This window comes from Bicyclus anynana, chromosome 20 (genome assembly GCF_947172395.1).
Source record: "Bicyclus anynana chromosome 20, ilBicAnyn1.1, whole genome shotgun sequence".
NCBI classification, from domain to species: domain Eukaryota; kingdom Metazoa; phylum Arthropoda; class Insecta; order Lepidoptera; family Nymphalidae; genus Bicyclus; species Bicyclus anynana.
The window spans coordinates 3,525,517-3,548,892 of NC_069102.1; the positions used below are offsets into that span (position 1 = coordinate 3,525,517).

General features: G+C 34.6%; 1 protein-coding gene across 1 annotated transcript in view; it reads left to right on the top strand.

Annotated features, from left to right (window-relative positions):
• The first annotated feature begins 884 nt into the window (after positions 1-884).
• Positions 885-23,376, top strand: part of LOC112055398 (uncharacterized) — a 60,948-nt gene continuing 38,456 nt past the window's right edge. The window contains exon 1 of the mRNA XM_024095483.2: positions 885-1,241. Within this exon, the coding sequence (XP_023951251.2) occupies positions 1,037-1,241 (205 nt within the window). The 5' untranslated portion in view covers positions 885-1,036. The remainder of the gene's footprint in view (positions 1,242-23,376) is intronic.

Consider the following 23,376-nt stretch of genomic DNA (forward strand, 5'->3'; position numbering starts at 1 on the left):
ATAACCCTTAACAATACTATTATCTATATAAGTATATCCCCTATACGTCACAGAAAATTACAAGTATCTACTAGTACCTACACTTTGTATACAATTGACATAAATCTAATAACACGGTAGTGTCTTAAACTATACGTAAAAGAAATGTCACGAATATTTAATCATAAGATCTCTGTAACCTTGCATAATAATCATGATATCAAGTCAGGTGAATAATTAGGTATATGCAAGGAAGGCATATTTTGTCGATATACTTTATACCACTATATTTTTCAACCCCTTTTCTTTTTCAAATCCAGCACTGTCCTGTAATTAGTCTTAAACATAGGACTATGAAACTTATATATGAGATTCGTGATAGCCTAGTGGATATAACACCTGCCTCCGATTCCGGAGGATGTGGGTTCGAATCCGGTCCGAGGCATGCACCTCCAAATTTTCAGTTGTTTACATTTTAAGAAATTAAAATATAGACTTACAAAAATACAAAACAGAGATTATACAGGTATTACATAACGGTAACATTCATTACAGGTGTAACTTATTTTGAAAGTGCTTAAAGTCAATATGTTTAAAATAGAATTCGTATTTTTTTGAAAATAGTCTACCGGATCTAAAAAACGGTTTTCGATGGACAAAAGTGCAAGAAGTCACAGGTTCTATTAACGATAATGACGCTACGTCCAGTAAATGCGTTTTCCTTTTCTCTTAGTTGGAGGGGGAAAGTCAAAAAAAAATTAGGTACAAATATGTACTATATTTTCAATACTGTCAGACTTAAACAAACCTGTGACGTATCTAAACAAGCCCTTGAAAGGAACCTGTCTCATTTCAGGACGCCAGTTATCTCAAGACATTCAACCTATCATATACCGGCAAAACGATCTCTCAATAACATAACAACACAGAGTACCGAAGTGCGCGCACGCATGTAGCCGACGCAGACGGCGCGAAAACTAAGTCGAGATATGTGAGCAATTCGAATTTTAAAATTAATTTTTTTTAATTTTTCTTCCGACCAAAAAGGTTGTAAACAATGAAGTTAATAGTGTTGTGCTGTGTATGTGTATTGACAGTGATGGGACAAGACATCGATTCTATGAGGAACATGCCTAAATACGATGCGAGATATGATTATTTGGATGTGGACGCTTTGTTTAACAGTAAGCGATTAGTGAGGAACTATGTCGACTGTTTGATTAATGGACAAAGGTGCACGCCTGAAGGAAAAGCGCTGAAAAGTGAGTATTATAATATTTTCTTCAAAATTTGCGGATAAAAATAAATCTCAGAGTATGAGTGATTTTTCTAGATAAAGTTTGTGTTGTTGTTAACAATAAGCTGCGATTTTAATATTAATGGCGAAGCGATCTACTTTTAGGATTTGTTTAGGGTTCAATACTGATAATAGATTATAAACAAAACTTTTTTGTTTTCTTCTAATCTTAATTGCCTATAAGTCCATAGAGATACAGTATAAGTCCATAGAGGTATAGAAGTAGAGAAACAACTATTATATTTTATAAATTCGTTATAGTATTTACTAGGTAAATAGTAAAGCTGTTTTGGAATTATTTTGTAGGGAGAAATATCCTCATGGACATCTTTAACAAGATAAATAATCTTCAGATGGCTGTTTCAAAGTTAAAATTTAGTAGTTTTAGTAGCAGAAGTAGGTTCAATTTGGAAATAGAGCAATTTACGGCCGCGTATTGATGACAGAACTGTCAAACGGTTCCTTCCGAAATATTTTTAAAAGGTCGATGGACTTGTCCGATGGCCGATTAGTTTTTAAACCTCAATAGCTTCACGGAAAACGAGCCAGATTTATCACTGATGCTGGGGCCACACCAAGGGAAAACGTTAATGCCCGTTAACGCGTTTGTTAAGGCATTAATTTTTAATGCAATATTGCAATGGCCTCACTTAAACGACGTAACGTTAATGATGTACCGATACTCGAGCTATCGCTTAACGCCTAACACCATTTTTAATGCCGGTGAAAATTAACGCGTTAAATCGTGGATACACTATGGTTTAATGTCTTAATTCACGGCGTTTCCCGTTAGTGTGGCCCCAGCATGAGAGATCGTTCAACCCCACCACCCACCCCACCAATAGTCCAAACCCACTCCTAACAGAGACACCAACTGATTGTAGGAGAACAGGAATATTGGTCATATTTAAAAGATACGGCAAATGTTCCTAATAAAATATTGTTTCACATTAGAATTTTCTTAGAAAATGCAAGAACACTATAAATATTAATTACGATGATGATGTTAAAAGAGGAACTCTTGCCGGCTCTTCTCGGAGGAACCTGCCTTCCAAATTGGTGGTTGTCTCTATAAATAGACAAACTTGACATATCTAAATGAATATGGAAATTAATAAATATTAAATTTTAAAAACGTCAATTTTCTTAAACATCACCACAAAAGTTATTTATAAACGGTGGAAAATCGGTTTACCTATTAAATAATAAGGGTCGTAATTGAAAAATAAACCTAAAATTTATAGCCTTTAATTTTAAAGACATTTAAAAGACCTCCTTTTTATTTGAAGCTATTGTTGTCCTCCTGTGCATTATTGACGTGTGAAAAATTAAGTACCGATTGTCATTTTCTTTTCATTAATAATTTTATTAAGTTGTTTCCTAGACTACGGGAGATAAATAATAATTTATTCAAAATAAATTAGCATTGTGTAGTTTGATTATATTTACGACTATTTGTGGTAAGGAAATATATGTAAAATGCATATGAGAACCCATTATTTCGTTTTTTATTGACGTTTGTGATTGTCGAATACTGACGTAGATACTTACTTGTACACTAGGAATTATTTTTTAATTATATAGGAGTATTTAATAATATATATATATGTATATATATTATTAAACCTTGAATATGTCTGATTTACTAAGTAGGTATTACTTATAGATAATATATATACATAATATAATATATAGACATAATATTTTTGTACATATGCAAATATATACAAAAATATTATGTCTAAAAAACAACTATACATTTTTACGTTTTTTACGGCTAAACTTAGGATTATTGGTAAAGAGATAAACTAGAACTTTGAGCAGAAAATGTAAATGATACACTAACAAAATCAAATTAATTACCTTGTTAAAATGTTCAGAGTCTTAGACATATAATTACGGTTTATACTTATTATTTAAATAAAATATTACTTGTATAATTTATTTTATATTTAAATTATTACAAGTACCTACTTTTATTAGATATTAGCTATTATGTATACTTACTTACGAAGTTACGAGGAAAAATGATCATTTTTATTAGATTAGGAAGATATAATACATATTATGATCATAACTACTTACTTTATTGGGAAGATATAAAAACCCAATACCAATTTTGAAATCTATGACACTAAAATATTGTTTAAAAAAAAACGTGATTTTTTAACTGGTTTTGGATTTCTGCGCTATTTTTGTGCTCCAAACTATAATTCAAAAACGTGATTTTTTAACTGGATTGAATTTTGGATTTCTGTCCTATTTTTATACTATTGTATTTCAAACGATAACTCACATAACAAATATCTTTGTTATTTGTGTTTTTATGTAATACTTAATTTAATTAAAAATATCACATTTTATATAAGGAAGCTAAAAATATATAAATTTCATATAATTATATTAGATGAAAATTTTTTGAAATATTACAATCAAATTTTTTTTTTCAAACATCCAGTCAATCTTTGTTTTTGTGTATTAATTATTAATCGTTAATAATAACCTTCTTTACACGAATGTCTCATCAAAATATATTCAACCTAGACATCATCCCCATTTCCCACCTGCAGGCAGCTACTGAAAATTTCTGTAAAGAAAGAAAAACTCAAAATTTTAAATTCAGACCCAGTATTCAAACCCAAATTATACCTACAAAATGACATAGACTAGTCACTATCAATCAAACAGTTAATCAGTTCCAACTAAGCGGTTACCTAATTTTCATTCCTAATAGGTAATCATATTAGGGTAATGTCGAGGTCAGCTTCGTGTCACCCAACAACCCTGCCTACCCGTACAAGGTGGAAAGGTCGTTCGTTACCATTCTAGGAAACTTTCCGTGAATGTTGATATCATTTGATATGAATGAGGAACATTATCCATTCATACCTCAGACCAATTAATAAAGGACCAGTATCGCACCTAAATTCACGAACAAAGTAGTCTGTCATTGTCTTAAAGTATACATATCTAATACGAAACTAGGAGTTGTTAACCGTTTTTTACATCATTGAACTACAAAAAAAAGGTATTTTTAAGCTCTATAATCGACTTGTGCAAGGTGGGTACGACAATGGTCATATAAAATAGATCAGTACAATATTAGAAAATAACGGACATACATACATAATTATGAGTATATTTGGAGCGAATACAGAACCTTCCTTTTTAGAAATAAATGTATTGTAAACATCTCAATCAGTAAACTATGTATGTAAAATTACTTCTTTTTAAAATATTTGCACGCCTATTTCGTGGCAAAACATGTATGGACCATTGTATTTATTGTATCGGTGCATGTTTTAGCAAATAAATTATTATTATTATTATAAAAAATTGTACGAACGTCTTGGATTTTTTGCAATAATCCTATATTTCAGATTCATCTACGACATAAGAAGCTACCTAATCCATTTAAAAATGTAAGTAACCTTCAACAAAATGTTCTAGAATGAGCCTAAATACGTAAAATTAAACATTTCGTATTCAAATTGATCTAAAGTTTCACAACCCACATTCACATTTAAAGTGCAAAATTTCAATATAGCAAGGACGAAACATATATTATAATAACCAAAACGTGAAGTCTAAGGTTCATTATTATTAAACTCGTACCAATCTTCATTTCCGAACATCATAAAATAGATGAGAGTGTCATTATTGCTCTTAGATTTTTTTTTAATTACTTCGAAAACGTACGAGGTCGGTTTATGTGATTTGTTTTTTTTTTATTCTAGACAAGCAACCGAACATAGAATTACATCTTTTTTACATTTCTTAAAAAGGAATTACTTACCATATAACCTTCTAATATAGTGTTTTTTATTTAAACAATGATTTATCACTTAAAATCTGTGGTAAGCCTTGTAGAAATTGTTATTTAGTAAAAAAAAAGTACTTATCACAAATAGATCAATACAGCAACGCATTCAAATAAAATCGAACTGTGTGCATGAAATTTCAATTTATTTTCAATTGCTTATAGTTATTTTAATATATACTTATAATAAAACTGTAACAAGTCAAATTCTGTGCATTGAAGATACGTATTTTGAAAATTTTTATTGGAGGGCATTATACAATCGATACTGAAGCCAAAAATATTTTTTTTCGATTTCTTGTACAATAATAAACACAAGCAACTTTTCTTAAATTTTTGTCTGTCAGTCTATTAGTCCTGGTTAATCTTTGGAACGGTTGGACCGATTTGAATGGATCTTTCACGGGAAAATAAAGCAGGTCAGTGAGCAACATATTCAATTCTGGAAAATGGTTATCGCGGGACATGTAAAAAACTGAATTTAGCGTGAACGAAGCCGCGAGCGTCCGCTGTAGCATGTTTTTTTTATTCTCTACAAGAATCTAGGTAAAGCCGGGGATCGAACCCAGGACCTCCGTCAAGTAAATCCACAGCGCATATCACTGCGCCACGACTCTTCATAATGTCTATTATGAAATCATAGATACGTTGAACCTTCTACACATATTTATTAGTAACTGGTTCTGAACATTTCAACGCATTTGAATTCGTTAAATTATTCCAAACAGGTTTGTAAAATTCTGGTATTATATTACAGTAAATTATATGCTTCTATTCATTACTCATTATTATAAATTAATTAAATTGAGTAACTGTTGCGTATCTTAACGATTTAATTCACGCTAACATTCATTTATCAATCAATGATATTTCATAGTATTAGATATAGCACTAGCGCGTCGAAGCTAAGGCAAGAAAATGCGTTCAATTGTCTTAATTTCTTTTAGTCGCGTAAAAAAGAACTAAGTTATTTATACATAGTTCATACCTCATTAGTGCAACATTTAACATATTAATTTTCTTGAATTCGACTCTTTTCTTGATATTATCTCTATATTAATATTATAAAAGTGAAGAGTTTGTTTGTTTGATAGAACGCGCTAATCTCGCGAACTACTGGTCCGATTTGAATAATTATTTCAGTGTTAGATAGCCATTTATCGAGGAAAGCTATAGGCTATGTACTTATAACCCCCATATTCCTACGGGAACAGCTAGTATTTAATATGCATGTATACTTACTAGTAATAAGTCTATTGTTTACGTTTATGTGTATTTTCCTTTACAAATAAAGATATATTTATAAATATTATTATTATTAATAGTAATACCTAAATATTGTCTACAATGTCGAATAGTGTGTTGTGCAAAAACATAATATGTATACATAAATATTTAATGTAAGTAAAGACAAAATTGTGCATGTGGCGGAGCACACTTTTTGCGGTGATTTTGTAGGCACGTAACGTATCTAATATTATAAAATATCGTTGATACCAAGGCTACTTTACGAACTCTAGTATAAAACCATTATCAACCTATTGTAACAGCCCACTGCTGGGCCAGACCTCCTCCTTATAAAAGAGGGGATGTGGAGCTTCAACCCACCAGGCTGCTCCTACATCGAACTCATCTCTCCTGTAAGGAAGGGAGGTGTGTTTCCCATAGACGATGTTGATTATGTGATTATGATTTTCTTTTATATTTAAAAAAATCCTCTTTTCGCCAAATACATAATTTTTATAATAAATAAAAAATAGATATATTAAAATAGATGTTGGCCAATTCTCAAAACTACCCGACGTGCACGCGAAATTTCATATAAATCAATCCAGCCTTTTCGGATAAATTTAGTAAGAAACACGAAAATTTTATTTTATAAATATTTAAAATTGTTTAAAATATTTTTTAAAAAACTTACAATTTTAATAGTTTTGGAAACTTTCGCAAAAACGGTAATTATATTAAGCAATATAATTAGTGGCAGTGTATACATTAACATAAAGACTTGTTAAACGCAAAAATACCTACACATTATTAATGAGGTGATAATGAACTGAGAAGAAAGTGTGTCAGTGATTTTTATAATTATTATCATAATTTATTTATACCCATGTTATTTTTTTATTAAAAGCTGGTATTTGACTGCGATTTTTGATATTAAACTATGATACACAACGATATATTTTTACACTATAGATATGTTACGTGCCTACAAAATCACCGCAAAATTTAGCCATGCCATACATACACTGAGCGCACACATGCACAATTTTGTGTTTACTTACATTGTATATTAAAGTAGGTATATATAGTTTTTACACTTCCTGAACACACAACTCGACATTGTAGACAATATTTAGGTATTATTTGATTAAATAACTTTCGTTGTTTAATAAGTGACTAAATGAAATTAAGAAAATTATGCACATTTTTATCTGCCTCAGTTTTGATGAACAAGTATCGTCTCTAGTATACAATATCGTTTATGATACAGTCTAAAATATAAGTAGGAAGGTGTATATGTAAATATTATATAGTTTTGACGGTGGTTAAAACTTTATAATATACGAGTAGGTACATATCCCCAAATCTGTCACCCACCGGAGATAAGTCCTCGAGTCGTTAACGCTTTCAGTGTTTCCTAAGCGATCTTAATAAAACTACAGGAGAGCTCAATTTACGAGTGTCGCTGGCTGGGTTGCGGTAGTTTACGAAATGTTCCCGTGGCTCAGTCGTCAGGCAGCGAGTCGGAACACCGTGGGGTTTTAGTCGGTTGAAGTCCGACATAACCTTCTTGCCTTGGTTGAATATGTAGGTAATTGACTGAATAATATTATTGAACTTTAAAACCTATAAACTACAAAATAAACCATCATTCAAAACTTCCTAGATCAAAACCCTAAAAACTGAACCTAAAATCTAAGCCAGAAAGTTCGTCTCAACTTCTAAAGTAGGTATTATTACAGGACTTGATCAAGGAAAGATTTCATTCATAGATAACTAGCTAGCGCGGTTTTACCCGCGTGGTTCCCGTTCCCGTAGAAATATTGGTATAATATATAGCTTACAGCCTTCCTCGTTAAATGGACTATAAACACTCAAAGATTTTTTTTCAAATCGGGGCAGTAAGTAGTTCCTGAGATTAGCACGTTCAAACTAACAATCAAACAACTCTTCAGCATAACATGAGATCACTCATTTGTCATCTGAGTCAGTAAATAGATAATAAATAGTAAATAGAGAGTCAGATACTTTTTATTTAATATCTAACTATTACAGGACGTGACAAAGAAAAGATTTCATTCATAGATAATAACCACTCCTTAGTTGGAGCCATGCGTGAGATCACTCATTTGTCATCTGAGTCAGTAAATAGCAGATACTTTATCTAATCTTATTAATGCTAATTAAGTATGTTGTGATCATCTCAAGTAAGTTGCAAACTCTTGTACATTTATTTCTACAAATTTTTATCTAAATTTTTGTCTATATACATAGATTATTACCATATAGTTACACGAAATAAATATCTACATATATTTATATGTACCTATCTAATAGTGACACGCAACGGGTCCCAATTTATTAGGCTACTGATAAGTATATTGTACACTCATCTACAAATTCTGTCAGAACGTCCTAATCTAAACCACAGAATACATAATGTACAAGTACATTCGATTCAACGAACGACGACGCTCGCCTGAATTCGCCCTGTTGTGGTGGTGCGACCATGTATTTGTACGTTTTTGCTAAAACGCGGAGTGCGCCAGGCCTGTCCTAACTAAGGTCTGAATTTAACAAGACACGCCTTTACACTTTCGCTACGTCCATGGGGAGACGGAAGAAGCGTCATCAATTGACTATAATATAGATTACTAGCGGACGCCCACGACTTCGTCCGCATGGAATTTAGTTTTTCACAAATCCCTCTGGAACCATGGATTTTTCCGGGATAAAAAGTAGCCTATGTGTTATTAATTCAGAGTAAAATCTATTTTCATTCCAAATTTCAGCCAAATCGCTTCAGTAGTACCGGCGTTAAAGAGTAACAAACATCCATACAAACTTTCGCGTTTATAATATTAGTAGGATTTCAGCAAAAAAATATGTTTCTCACAAATCACGCAAGTACGCTTTTTTCGGGATTAATTTGTGTGAATCCAGGATAATTTCGCTTATTCGAAATTTTAACGGAATCGGTTTAGTAGTTGAGTCTTGACACACAAACATGTTCACACTCACACAAAATATTATATTATAAGGCTTTAATCAAAGTTATAAGGATTAGAATTGTATAGGAATTCTAGCAATTCTAGCCAAAGATCAAAATGTAGAACAGACTAACATAATGCGTTACATCGGCTTGTTATAAAGTTCCAGTCCATTTGCGTTGGTTCTTGTTCCATTGGCGAAATCGTGGATGCTTGGTGTTGTGAAAGTCAATCACTCGTGTGAGAGGGGATGACTGCTGTATGCAGTTTGTTCCGGCGTCTTTACGACCAGACAATAGGCAGACAAAACTAGAACACCCATAAAAAGTTCACCTCCACTTCCGTAACTGAATTGATTACTAAATTAATAAATACGTCTTTATACTATTCTAGCTGTCGCCGCGCGGTTTCACCCGCGTGGTTCCCGTTCCCGTAAGAATACGGGGATAATATATAGCCTTCCTCGATAAATGGGCTATCTCACACTGAAAGAATTTTTCAAATCGGACCAGTAGTTCCTGAGATTAGCGCGTTCAATCAATCAAACTCTTCAGGTTTATAATACATATTTATTAATTTATTTTTATTTATATATATATGAGAGCCGTGATAGCCCAGTGGATATCTGCCTACCTACCTCTGCCTCCGATTCCGGAGGGTGTGGTTTCGAATCCAATCCGGAGCATGCACCTCCAACTTTTCAGTTTTAAAAAATGAAATATTACGTGTCTCAAACGGTGAAGGAAAACATGAGGAAACCTGCATACAAGAGATTTTTCTTAATTCTCTGCGTGTGTAAAGTCTGCCAATCCGCATTGGGCCAGCGTGGTGGACTATTGGCCTAACCCCTCTCATTCTGAGAGGAGACTCGAGCTCAGCAGTGAGCCGAATATGGGTCAATCACCTCTTCTAAATTAACGACTGTATCATATGTTAACATTAGGTCAGATCGCAACCAAGCCCTAACTTTTCCTCAAAGAAAAATACCTACCTAGGGATAGATGTATTTCAATAATATATATAGGCTTGACGTATGAACTTATTTAGCTGGTGAGAGGCTTCGGCTGTGGCTAGTTACCACTCTACCGCCAAGCGATTTAACGATCCGGTACGATGTCGTGCAGAAACCGAAAGGGGTGTGAATTTTCATTCTTCTCCTAACAATTTACCACGCTTCCATCTTAGATTGCGTCTACACCTACCATCAGATGAGATTGTAGTCAAGGGCTAACTTGTAAAAAAAAAACTTCTACAAGAAGTAGAGCAAAACCTCTACTACAATTAAAATTATTAAATGAAATAGAAGTGTGTACTATGATGAAATTGATTTCTTGTAAATTACCTCAAAAAGGAATATATTGTTGTACGTCATTTTTTACAATTATCTCCAAGATGTAATGAATTTTTACCGTAAACTTAGGTAAGTCATTAATGTAACGCATGATGTCTTCTGGCCTTGGATACTGTTTTTAAATCATTGTTTATTAAAAACTGCTTGGCATTTGATATTTATAAGTGGTGCCTTACGAAATTTGTGGAACATAATGATTAGAATTAATAATTAATAATAATACTGTAACGCAAAATCAAAATCACATATATTTGAAGTGCAGCTAACAAGAAAAGACCCGTGATAGCACAGTGGATTTGACCTCTGCCTCCGATTGCGGAGGGCGTAGGTTCGAATCCGGAATGGGGCATGCATCTCTAACTTTTCAGTTGTGTGCATTTTAAGAAATTAAATATCACGTGTCTCAAACGGTGAAGGAAAAACATCGTGAGGAAACCTGCATACCTGATTTTCTTAATTCTCTACGTGTGTAGTCCGCCAATCATTGGGCCAATTTTTTTTATTTTTTTTATTGTCTGTTTTGGCTAATCTTGAAAGTAATTCTTTTATCCTAAATTGAGAAGTTAATTATTCTGTTAGCTCTTTTTTTCCATATTGTATCTCTAATTTCTTCGTTCTTTGAATGCATAAGAACAATCGACTATTTATGGCAGATAATTATTATTTATATATTTAAATATATTTGTAACGTTTACCTAATAAACATATTCTAGAAAGACATGCTCTTAGAATACTAGAAAAACCTTCATGATCATTGGATTCATCGGCATATTTAATTGCCCACAGTGCTAAATCCTCTCTCCTATAAGTGAAGATATTGGGAGCTTAGATTCGCCACCGCTTTCAAAGCGGGTTGGTGGGCTTAGGATAAAATGCTTAACTGTATATCTATGACCACAAATGTTATTAATAATACCGGCACTGAAGGCAACAGATCCGTGATAGCCCAGTGGATATGACCTCTACCTCCAATTCCGGAGGGCGTAGGTTCGAATCTTTTCAGTTATGTTTTAAAAAATCAAACGGTAAAGGAAACACATCGTAAGGAAACCTGCATACCTGAGAATTTTCTTAGTTCTCTGCGTGTGTGAAGTCTGCCAATGCGCATTGGGATGCGTAACTGTGCCAGCGTGGTGGACTATTGGCATCTAAGCATGAATCTCCTGGTGGACTATTGGCCTAACCCCTCTAATTTTGAGAGCAGATTCATGCTTAGGCAACATACTCTTCGAGGAATGGGCATATATAGGTACGAGTATATTCCAGACTTCTCAATTCGGACTGATATTGAAAAGTTTTGACGATCTCCGTGGCGCGGTGGATTTACATAACGGAGGTCCTGGTTTCGATCCCCAGCTAGGCCGATTGAGATTTTCTTAATTGGTCCAGGTCTGGCTGGTCGAAGGCTTCGGCCGTGGCTAGTTACCACCCTACCGTGGTAAACCAATTTATAGCCCAACATTCGAATCCAAGTCATCATTATCCATTAACCACTGAGTCCAAGAGGCCGCTGGAAAAAAACTTTACGACTGTGTAAATTAATTAAGATCGCGACCAAAAAAATAAACTTGTATCTTTGTTTTGTAAAACTGTGCCAATTAAAACTAATGAACAACATACAATACTATACAATTACAGCGACCCGGCGCTGGCCGAAAACCTCTCATTACATTATTAAACTTGACCTTAAAATACAAATGCTTAAAAAATAACAATCACATACTATTATGAAACAAAGTGTTCATTTAATATTTTGACCACGCTGTGTATACTTTTGAGTATTTTTTTTCATTCTTTACAAGTTAGCCCTTGACTACAATCTCACCTGATGGTAAGTGAGGATGCAGTCTAAGATGGAAGCGAGCGGACTTGTTAGGAGAAGGATGAAAATTCACACTCCTTTCGGTTTTTAGACGACATCGTACCGGACCGCTAAATTGGTTAGCGGTACGTCTTTGCTTAGGGTGGTAACTAACCACGGTCGAAACCTCCCACCAGCCAGGCCTGGACCAATCAACAAAACCTCAGTTGGCCCAGCCGGGCATCAAACAGAACTTCCATCTTGTAAATCCACCGCGCATACCACTGCGCCACGGAGGAGGTTAAAACTCACCAAATCGGATCAGCTTTACCCGTGAAAAGGTAACAGAAAGACAGACTTACTTTCACATTTAGAATAATAGCATGTATAGAATTGTTTAGTTTCGATATAGGTATGTACTTACTAGCGAACGCCTCGCCTAGTTATCATTCCCATTTATGGGAATACGAAATATTATGCCTATGCTACTCGTTGTCGCTAATAGATACGTGTTAGCACATTGGTGAAAGGATTTTTAGAATTGACTCTCTCAAATCTCACTCTCACAAAAAATCTTTCCTATTTTTGATAGTGTATAAAATAGAAGTATGGATTCGGGTCGCATTATCTCATACGCTATTGTAAGCTGAAGTCCGAGTCTCAGAGACGTTTAGAGTCGTTCCACCCATCTCTTCTGCTTCTGCCTTCGGACCCCATCAGGCGATGCTTCTGCGCTCGCCCAAAACCCCCGGTGAGGTTCCATTAAGGAGCCTAGGGCACTTATACAATCAGAAAAATAACTATTGTAACCTAACCTTGTAATATTCATTATCATCAACATCATATCAGCCGATGGACGTCCACTGCAGGACATAGGCCTTTTGTAGTGACTTCCAAACATCACCTTCGTGAGCCGCCTTCTTCCAGCGAATGCCTATGCCTACAAAAACACAAGTTATCTACGTTTGTCTCATTTTATACCGTGAGTATAATCCATACAATGCGCAATATAGTATTATTACAATATTACCACAGATTACAGCCGCGTTTGTGATAAAAAAGTGAAATGTTCTAGAAATCTGGATTTGGTAATGCCAATGCGGGTATTGTTTACATTTTCACTGGAGACCCGCTGCGTGACACACATAAATCAAGGCCGGGTATTAGTATTCTGTGCGGGCGATCCATGAGACGATAGGCCGTAGACCGTAGAAAACTTTCATCTATGTAAGTATATCTATACTAATATTATAAAGCGGTGAACTTTGTGGTATTGTAAGGGGTAATCTCTGGATCTACTGAACCGATTTCGAAATTCTTTTACCTCTAAAAAACCACGTCATAGGCTATATTTTATCCCCGTATTCTCAAGGGAACGAGAACGAGGCTACTATCATTGACCCGTAGATCCTTCAGCAACGGATAACTGACGGATATGACGTGAGGTCCAGGTGAGTCCTGATCAGCGAAAACCAAGTTATTCTAACAGCTGATCATACCGCGAGAATCGAGGAATGGAGAGTGCACCTTAGTCGGTATATATTTGTGCACTATGAGTATATTTCCCGAGACGTTGACTAGTCAGTCAGTCAGTAGTGACTCGGTATCGTGATGTTTGGAAGTCCCTTCAAAAGGGCTATGTCCTGCAGTGGACGTCCATCGGCTGATATGATGATGATGATGATAACTAGTCCCGAGGTTATATTGGGCTGAAAACCAAAAAAAATTTAAAAAAAAAATGTTTTATTTTATTTCCGCCAGGGTACTACGACTGGTCTTGGGCTCCATACAATTTTGGACCATCTCCTTTTATATACTCTTCATTAGCATGTTTATTATTAACAAATTGGTAAGACTTACAAATCTTAAGCGTCACTAATTCCTATAGAGCCGTGTCTTAAATTCCTACATTGTATATTATTGATTCTAATTTCACAAACGTTCCGCTTCGTGCGCCGGCAATGAGACCTTAATCGAAAATGAACTTTAAAATAACACCAAGTAGGTCAAGTTTAAATCTTAATCTTCTTGATACACGAAATCTTGTTTCCGATTGCGAGCGAGCAAATCTGATGGTGACATCGTAATTAAACGCCTATTTGTAATTTAATAAAAACAATTAGGTGAATAAACCAGCAGAGCTGTGATAGCCCAGTGGATATGACCTCTGCCTCCGATTCCGGAGGGTGTGGGTTCAAATCCGGTCCGGAGCATGCACCTCCAACTTTTCAGTTGTGTGCATTTTAAGAAATTAAATATCACGTGTCTCAATTGGTGAAGGAAAACATCTTGAGGAAACCTGCATACCAGAGAATTATCTTAATTCTCTGCGTGTGTGAAGTCTGCCAATCCGCATTGGACCAGTGAGGTGGACTATTGGCCTAACCCCTCTCATCATTCTGAGAGGAGACTCGAGCTCAGCAGTGAGCCGAATATGGGTTGATGACGACGAATAAACCAGTCAAGTGCGAGTTGGACTCGCCCACTGAGGGTTCCGCACTTCGTAAGTACGTAGGTTCATGTTCACTTTGTCAGTACGTAGGTTTATGTTCACTTTGTCAATACGTAGGTTTCTGTTCACTTTGTCAGTACGTAAGTTCTTGAATCACATTGCGTAGTTTTTGCCGAACTATTCCCAAATTTCAGACCCCTTGTTTTTTTAAGATTTAATTACAAATGTATATGAGTTACTTGTCGTCTTTATGGATGGTTTACCAAATTTCATAGTTTTAGGTCAACAAGAATTACCTACCCTGTGAGTTTTGATTCCCTTGGCCTTGAGAGTGTCAAAATATGCGTCTAATGCTGAATCCTTTTATATGTACACTTAAAAGTTTGATTTTTACAACTTTACGATGCCGTAGATTTGAGTATACGATTTAAACTTGATACCTCCACGCATTCTCCAAGCATCTTGGCAGACAGACAGACAACAAAGTAATCTATTAAGGGTTCCTTTTTACTTTTGAGCCACGGAACTTGTTTAGTAAAAAAATTAAAAAACAAACTATGCACACAATTCAGTTTTTGCATATGAGTAAGATAGAATTAGAATGAGGTATTTTAATTTATCGCGGTTCTCTTAAGATCAAGGTAAAAAGCGAACGCACGGACAGGAAACGCTACTGAAGGCGGAACACTAGTTTTTAATCTATGACTACAAAAAATAATTATAGACGCTATTTTTACTGCGAGAATACATGGATTAAGGACAAATATTGAGAGCCAGTAATTCGTAGTCTCATTATAAATGTAAATACGCTTAACAGAGTCACTATGACTTTAACCGCACAGGATTCGTTATTTTAAACTTTTCTTCTTGATTTCCCTTTAATAGATCTCAATGAAACTAAGCTTATTTATATATTATTTATACTTAGAACAGGGAATTTTGAGCTTAAGCCCATCAAGTTGCTCTTGACTTATTACAACCGTAAGAGACGAGCATTTTCAAATGTTAATGATTTGCACCGATATCTTCCTATTTGCTACTAATTTTTATTTTTTTATGTCAATAATTTCTTCTGATCCTTCATCCAAAGAGGCATATATTAACTGTCAAATGTCGACGAGACATTTAGTATACTCCTTAATTATTGATATATGTTTAATACAAATATTGAATGTGTTCCTAAGCGCAAATCTTGAGAACGGCTGAACCGATTTCGCTAATACTTTTTTTAGAATATTTCTTGAAGTACGAGAATGTTTCTTACGGAGAGAAAGATAGGGAAGAAGTGAACATAAAAATATCGAAATGTCGTTATGGGTACTGTCACGACTTACGAATTTTTTTTACTGTCCATCCCTAAATTTCCTGCTACACTTGATGGTAAACTGGATCGCGAGAGGCAAAGTGCAGAGTGCTATAGTGCATTATCACTATCCTTAACCGATGGACATCAATTGCTCGACATAGGTCTTTGACGGCATTTGACGGCCTCCGTGGCGCAGTGGAATGTGCGGTAGATTTACAAAACGGAGGTCTTGGGTTCGATCCCCGGCTGGGCCGATTGAGATTTTCTTAATTGGTCCAGGTCTGGCTGGCTTCGGCCGTGGCTAGTTACCACCCTACCGGCAAAAACGTACCGGCAAGCGATTTAGCATTCCGGTACAATGTCGTGTAGAAACCAAAAGGGGTGTGGATTTTCACCATCAGGTGAGACTGCAGTCAGGGCCTAACTTGTAAAGAATAAAGAAGGCATCTTGTATAGAACTTCCACAAACACCAGTGTCTTGAGCCACCAGCATGCAGGAACTCCCTATTACCCGCTTGATGTCATCAGTCCACCACAGTCAACTAATATATAAGCAATTGTACAGTACACATAGAAACGAACGGGACAATCGTAATTGGTCATGATGACATCATAACGGAAAGCACTTTGCAGTACTGTTCGTCCGGTAGAGCTGTACTTTGTAACTATTATGTAGTAAATGATAACTACAAACCACCTACCTAACTACGAGTATATTCAACCTAGACTGGGAATAGTTCTTAACAGCCTTAGCAACCTTAAGCTTGTAGGTTTTCGCCTTTTTGGTAGGGAAAGGAAAATATTATTTATATTTATGGAATTCATATTTTTTCTGTCATTTATTTTCATTTAATTTTTTTTTAAATACGTAGTTTGCAACCTTAGCAACCTTAACCTTGTCACAGAATACATAAATTATAAAGGCGAAACTTTTACAAGTGACCTTGTAAAAGTTTTCATCTTTTTGGAAGGAAAAGCAAAAATTGTAATGTTTAAAAACAGAGAATATGTTATATTTATTTATGTTATTTTTTACATTTTTTTTAAATATTGTTGTTTTAAAGATGCTAATGAAAATGTCCTAAAATAAAGAAAGTTCAATTTCAAACCTTGGACCTCCTGATTCAATGCTATTGTCTGTTTTTAGCCTAACCGCATATAAAATTATAAATTTAAATTATAAAATAGAACGCCGTTAATTATGCTTGTTGTTCTTACTATAAGTACAGTTGGCGAAGTATAATATAAGTAGTAAAAAGTTTCAATTAATAAAAAATACATTAAGATACTAAAATACCTATATTTTTCTCCAATTTATCATTATTGTACTGGTACAAACAGAAAAGCTAAACAAAATGAAATTTTATATACGGTATTATGAAATCAAACAGTTTTAGTCAAATATTTTGTGGGTGGTCATCAGCATAGACACTCATATCATTGAATAGAATGTTTAGAGATGGCAAATATGATTAGGAAACTATTTTAAAGTTAAACACTTTGAACTTTTGGACCCAATGACACTTGAAGTGTTTAGATTTTAACGCTTTATATCTTTAACGAGGTAATTCATAAAAGTTCAAGGGTTAAGCATGACTCAATTCCGATGGAATACGATTAAATACCTGGTCGTCGCACTGTTGTCGTACCCATTCTATAATGCCTTTTTAATTATTTTTTTAAGAAAAGAGAAAATATTGGCCAAATTTGAAAATAATTTGGCTAATTTTCTGAATTAAAGTGATAAATGTTCCGTGATATTTGCACCTAAGAAGACGCGAGCATAATTAATAAAATTGTGTTGAACTGTGTTTTAAATAAATATCTGGCTGTACTATCAAAATAGTAAATCCTGTTTTGATAACGTTTGCATGAGAAGTTCTTCTATTAATTTCACCGTTCATTCTCCCAAACTTTTTTTATGTTATAGGTATGCATTCTGAGATTTTTTTTACCTTCAATCGATTTAGTAGTATAATTAGCCTCTTCCACACACTCAAATTTGTAAAATCGAGTAAAAAATAAAAAAATATTTTTTTAGTATGAAATGAAATTTTGTAAAAATTTTATGTTATATTTCAAGATGACTGTACTACCGGTGTAGTAAGTATTGACCGTATCTTGTCTATACTCTATACATAGTGTACATATGGTAGGTGTGTACACTTAGCTACAGTTTGTGGTTTTGCTCGCGTGTCTGCGGTTACCCATAAAATAACCTTGCTCACAGGGCTGGCTTGCAATAAAATACCTATAAATCGCACAACGATGAAATATAATAAGATCAATTATGAAATTGGGCCCAATTCTGTTTGGATTGTCCTTGAAAATATTTAATTTCAAGCTTTTAACTCGAATACCTTGATTTATTTACGCCTTATTTAAATTAATATGTACAAAAAGCCGTTACCTCTTTTATCGCACCAATAAACTAATAATAATCTTTTTAACATAAAAATTGAACCGACTTCAAACACGAACTTCAGTTATTTTGATTTTAACACAATAATACTCAACCGATTTTCATGAAAATGAAACGGGACTAATCTAGAAGTATACTTTTTCAAACAAAAATTTATGTCATATAAATGACGAAGTTGTGAGGTAACAAACATTAGAAAAAAAAACATGCGCGTCGGATTGAGAACCTCCGCCTTTTTTTAAAGTCGGTTTAAAAAGCCGTTACCTCGTTTATCGCACCAATAATCTAATAAAAAAAACGTTATTTACAATTAGGGAACATCCGTGACTTTGTCCGCATAGTAAATAAACACTGTCAAGCTATAATTGAGTGAGTTACACATTTGGTCCTTTTGCCGTGGAGACCCTTGAACTACGGAGTCGCAGTGCCAAAAAAAATCTCGAAACCATTTCACCGCGGCTAATAGCCTCAACTAGTGACAGAAGAGCTAATTAATTTTTTGCGCAAAGGATCAGTTTGGCCTTTGACTCAGAGGGCGTAGATTCAAATCCGGCCTGGGGCATGCACCTCTAACTTTCCAGATATGTGCATTTTAATAAATTATTTATTACGTATCTCAAAAGACGAACGAAAAACATTGTGCACCTGCATACTTGAGAATTTTCTTAATTCTCTAGGTGTGAAGTCTACCAATCCGCATTGGGCCAGCGTGGTGGACTATTGGCCTAACCCCTCACATTCTGAGAGGAGACTCGAGCTCAATAGTGAAATGAACATGGATTGTAAATGATGAAGAAGATTAAGATATTATGTATAACATTACTAAAGATAACTACATAACTGATGACCAGTTTCTATTTTATTTGTTGTACAACTGTATACAATAGAGTGTAGGTGTAACAAATAGACCATTCTTCATAATACTCACTTAGTTACTTATATGTATTAAATAGATAGGCAAAGTGTTACACTAGTACAAAATACAGTTAACTGTATGACTCACAGTATTTACTATGTACCTACCTATTATGGATATTGTACTAAAGCTGTTCACTCACCAGGCGCATTCGTATGTAACAGCATGTAACAATGCAAGGTTAAAGGAGATGGTCCATTTTAGGTCCACTTTTGTACCCCGTATCATTAAAATTTAAAAATACAAGGATTGTATTAAAATTTATTAAAGTGAATAAATCTAACTAAATAAAAAGAAATAAATGATATAAAAACCCAAGTTTTTGAGTTATATCAAGATAGCGCCCATAGAGCAACTATGACATGACAATTGACAGCAAACGTCAAATCGACTAATGCATTGAAAACGTCATCTATCCGCCATTATTACCCATATTAATATTAATGTTGCATTTCTTGGGAGATAATGAATATTATTTCGAGAGAATTAAAGTAAATTCGTAGATTTGTATAACCAAAAATAGTTTAAAAAAATATTGTCTTTTATTTCCGCTAGGGTACAATGACTGATCCTGGGCTCCATACAATTTTGGACCATCTCCTTTTATCAGTGAAATTTTAACACTACTGCTCACTCACTGGCACTTATACACTCACTCAAACACCTTGGAAATCCTACAGCAACCACGAAAGCTTCTAATTTGTGCTTAGTTCTAATCTATACTAACGTTATAAAGCTGAAGAGTTTGTTTGTTTGATTGATTGAACCTCAGGAAATTGAGTCTCAGGAACTACTGGTCCGATTTGAAAAATTCTTTCAGTGTTAGATAGCCCATTTATCTAGAAAGGCTATAGGCTATATTTTATCTTCGTATTCCTACGGGATCGGGAACCACGCAGGTGAAACCGCGCGGCGTCTACTAGTGTAATATATTTCGCACCACCTCTAGTTTAAACTAACCACATAACCACTCTATATATTGTTAATGGTATAGTACTGCTTAAAAATAATTTCTGTGTTTTTTGCGGCGATAAGCTGGATCGGTTGAGGTCCTTAGTGTTAAAATGTCGACCACGCACCAGAAAACGCAGTGTACAGCAGTAAACATCCATCATATGGTGTGATGATAAAGCTAATAATCTGTTTGTAATGAGACGATTGATTTGATCTATTTTTGCTTATAGATAAATTCTAACATTACAACAAAATTATCTCGGTGAGTGACAATCTTTATACAGCTTAACGGGTGAAACTGTTAAGTTGTTTACTCATAGTTCACAGTGTCTCGTCGCTTTACCTACTTCATGTTTTTTTTAACTTACTTACTCTATATACACATAATTTAAAAGCCTACTGGAGGCAAATTTGTATATCAGCCACTGCAGAGAGGTAGGTATCTACCTAATAAATGAATTGGCTCGAACATTGGCACGGGAACTTGGAGAGATATTTATAATTTGTCAAATGACATTCAGATATTCGGAGGAACTTAAAACCGGTAAGAGTTCAACAAACTGCCACACACCAGGTCAACATAACTCCAATTCTTAGTGCACATTGATTTAGTATCAGCTTTAATGAAGATCTTTGACAAACACAAAAATCCTGATGTCTCTAGTCGAGTCTAATAATGTGTATGTTTATTACTTTCCACGCTTAACTCAACCCACTAAACCGTTTAAAAAAATTAGTCATCAGTAGAAAGTTATGGGGACGTAATTTTTTTTTAACTATTTTTTTCTCAACAAGTTAGCCCTTGACTCTATACAATACAAGGGTCTATACAATTTCACCTAATGGTAAGTGATGATGCAATCTAAGACGAAAGCGGGCTAACTTGTTAGGAGGAGGTTGAAAATCCACACCCCTTTCGGTTTCTACACGACATCGTACCTAAATCGCTTGGCGGTTCGTCTTTGCCGGTAGGTGCCACTCACCAGCCAGACCTGGACCAATTAAGAAAACCTCAATAGGCTCAGCCGGGGATCGAACCCAGGTCTTGTAAATCCAAGCCGTCATTCAATTCCAATTCCAAGGGTCATTCAGCCACAGAGTGTCAAATTTAACCTCTATTTGTTTGAGAATTTGACACTCACCGGGTGAATGATCACCTGGGGGTGCCTCTACAACGTCTATGAATTCCATTGTAAGTCGTAAGGTACATACTCGTTAGCTATACTGGTACCTCAATACAACGGCACGGCGCTTATACCTTTAAAAAAAAAAAAAAAACAAAGCTTGGTGGCTCATTATTTGTTTACTTTGCCTTTGCCGTTTGTTGAGGTCATTGGATAATATCTCGGCCACGCCATAGCTAGTTCACTGAACTTATGCAAACAATAAGGCTTTCATTTATTTAACATATATAAAACAAAGTCCTCCACCACATCTGTCTGTCTATTCGCGATGAACTCAAAGACCAAAAGGATTTTCATGAGGTTTTCACCAATAGATTAGATTTTGTGTAAATTGATTAAAGCTGAAGCTGAAATTAAGCTTAAATAAAGCTGAAGAGTTTCTGTTTGTTTGCTTGCTTGAACGCGCTAATCTCAGGAACTACTGGTCCGATTTGAAAAATCATTTCAGAGTTAGATAGCCCATTTACCGCGGAAGGCTATAAGGATATATTATCCCTGTATTCCCACGGGAACGGGAACCAAACGGGTGAAACTGCGCGGTGTCAGCTATAGTTATCTATATTTTAAGGATCACGTAAACATAATCGTAACATCGATTTTCTAGTCGTCTAGCAGACGAAGTCGCAGGCCGAAGTTATTACATACAGCTAGTGTTTAGTCAAGTCAAGATTAGCTTGACACCTGGCTCGAATGAAGAGTTTATGGATGTTTGTGCCAATAGTGTCAAATTAATCCACACAGGTTATAGTTACACTCCAGGACCCCGTATAACCTCAACCTAGGATGCAGAACGCCATGTAGATTTACTTTACAAATTAACGATTCGATTAAAACGAGTTTACCATTTTCATTCGATATTTCATTTCATCAAATTCGAGAAATGGTTAGTTTTTCACTTTTTTGCTACGTATGTTAAGCCTAGACATCTAAATCTCCAAGAATAAGTCTGTTAGTAATTTAATCAAAGCCGGTTAAGAAGTTATAAATTCATCCGAAATAAACCTACAAACTAACTAATCTTTCTTAATCATAGAACTAGTAGATGAACAGAAATTATGTAGAATAGAACAGATGTATGTAATAAATACCTATCATATTTGTTTCTACCTGAACACTATATATGATATGCTAGAGCCAGGTTAGAAATTCTAAGCAATAGACATCAACGCGTTCTTTAAAATTTTAAGTAATTTTGCTGTGTTATATTCTTATAGAATTTTCAAAAGGTTAATTAGGAAATGCCAGATCATAAATTAATAATCAGAGACATCGTTTGTGGTAGAACATTTACAAATTAATCAAAATTCATTATTGGTTAAACCATAGAACGGGGAAAATATTGAAATCACAATTAAAGATAATAAAGGTTTATTCAGATGTATCAATGTCAGTAAACTGTCAGTTTGCTATTACAAAGATAAAAATCGTGGGAATTTTTTTATGACCTCACTCAAAATGACTTTTTTTCTTAAATATTTTATTTAACGAAAGGCTTGTGTTTAATCATTATTAAGTGACAATGCAGTTTAAGCAGAGTAAAGTTAAGGTAGTAGGTAGTAAGATCCCTGTGTCTCGGAGAGCAAATTTAAGACCTGAAATAGAATTAACATCTGATTGTGTTCGTTGTAGGGCAAATAAAATATAATCCTCGTTGTTATGTCAGTAACACAATAGAAG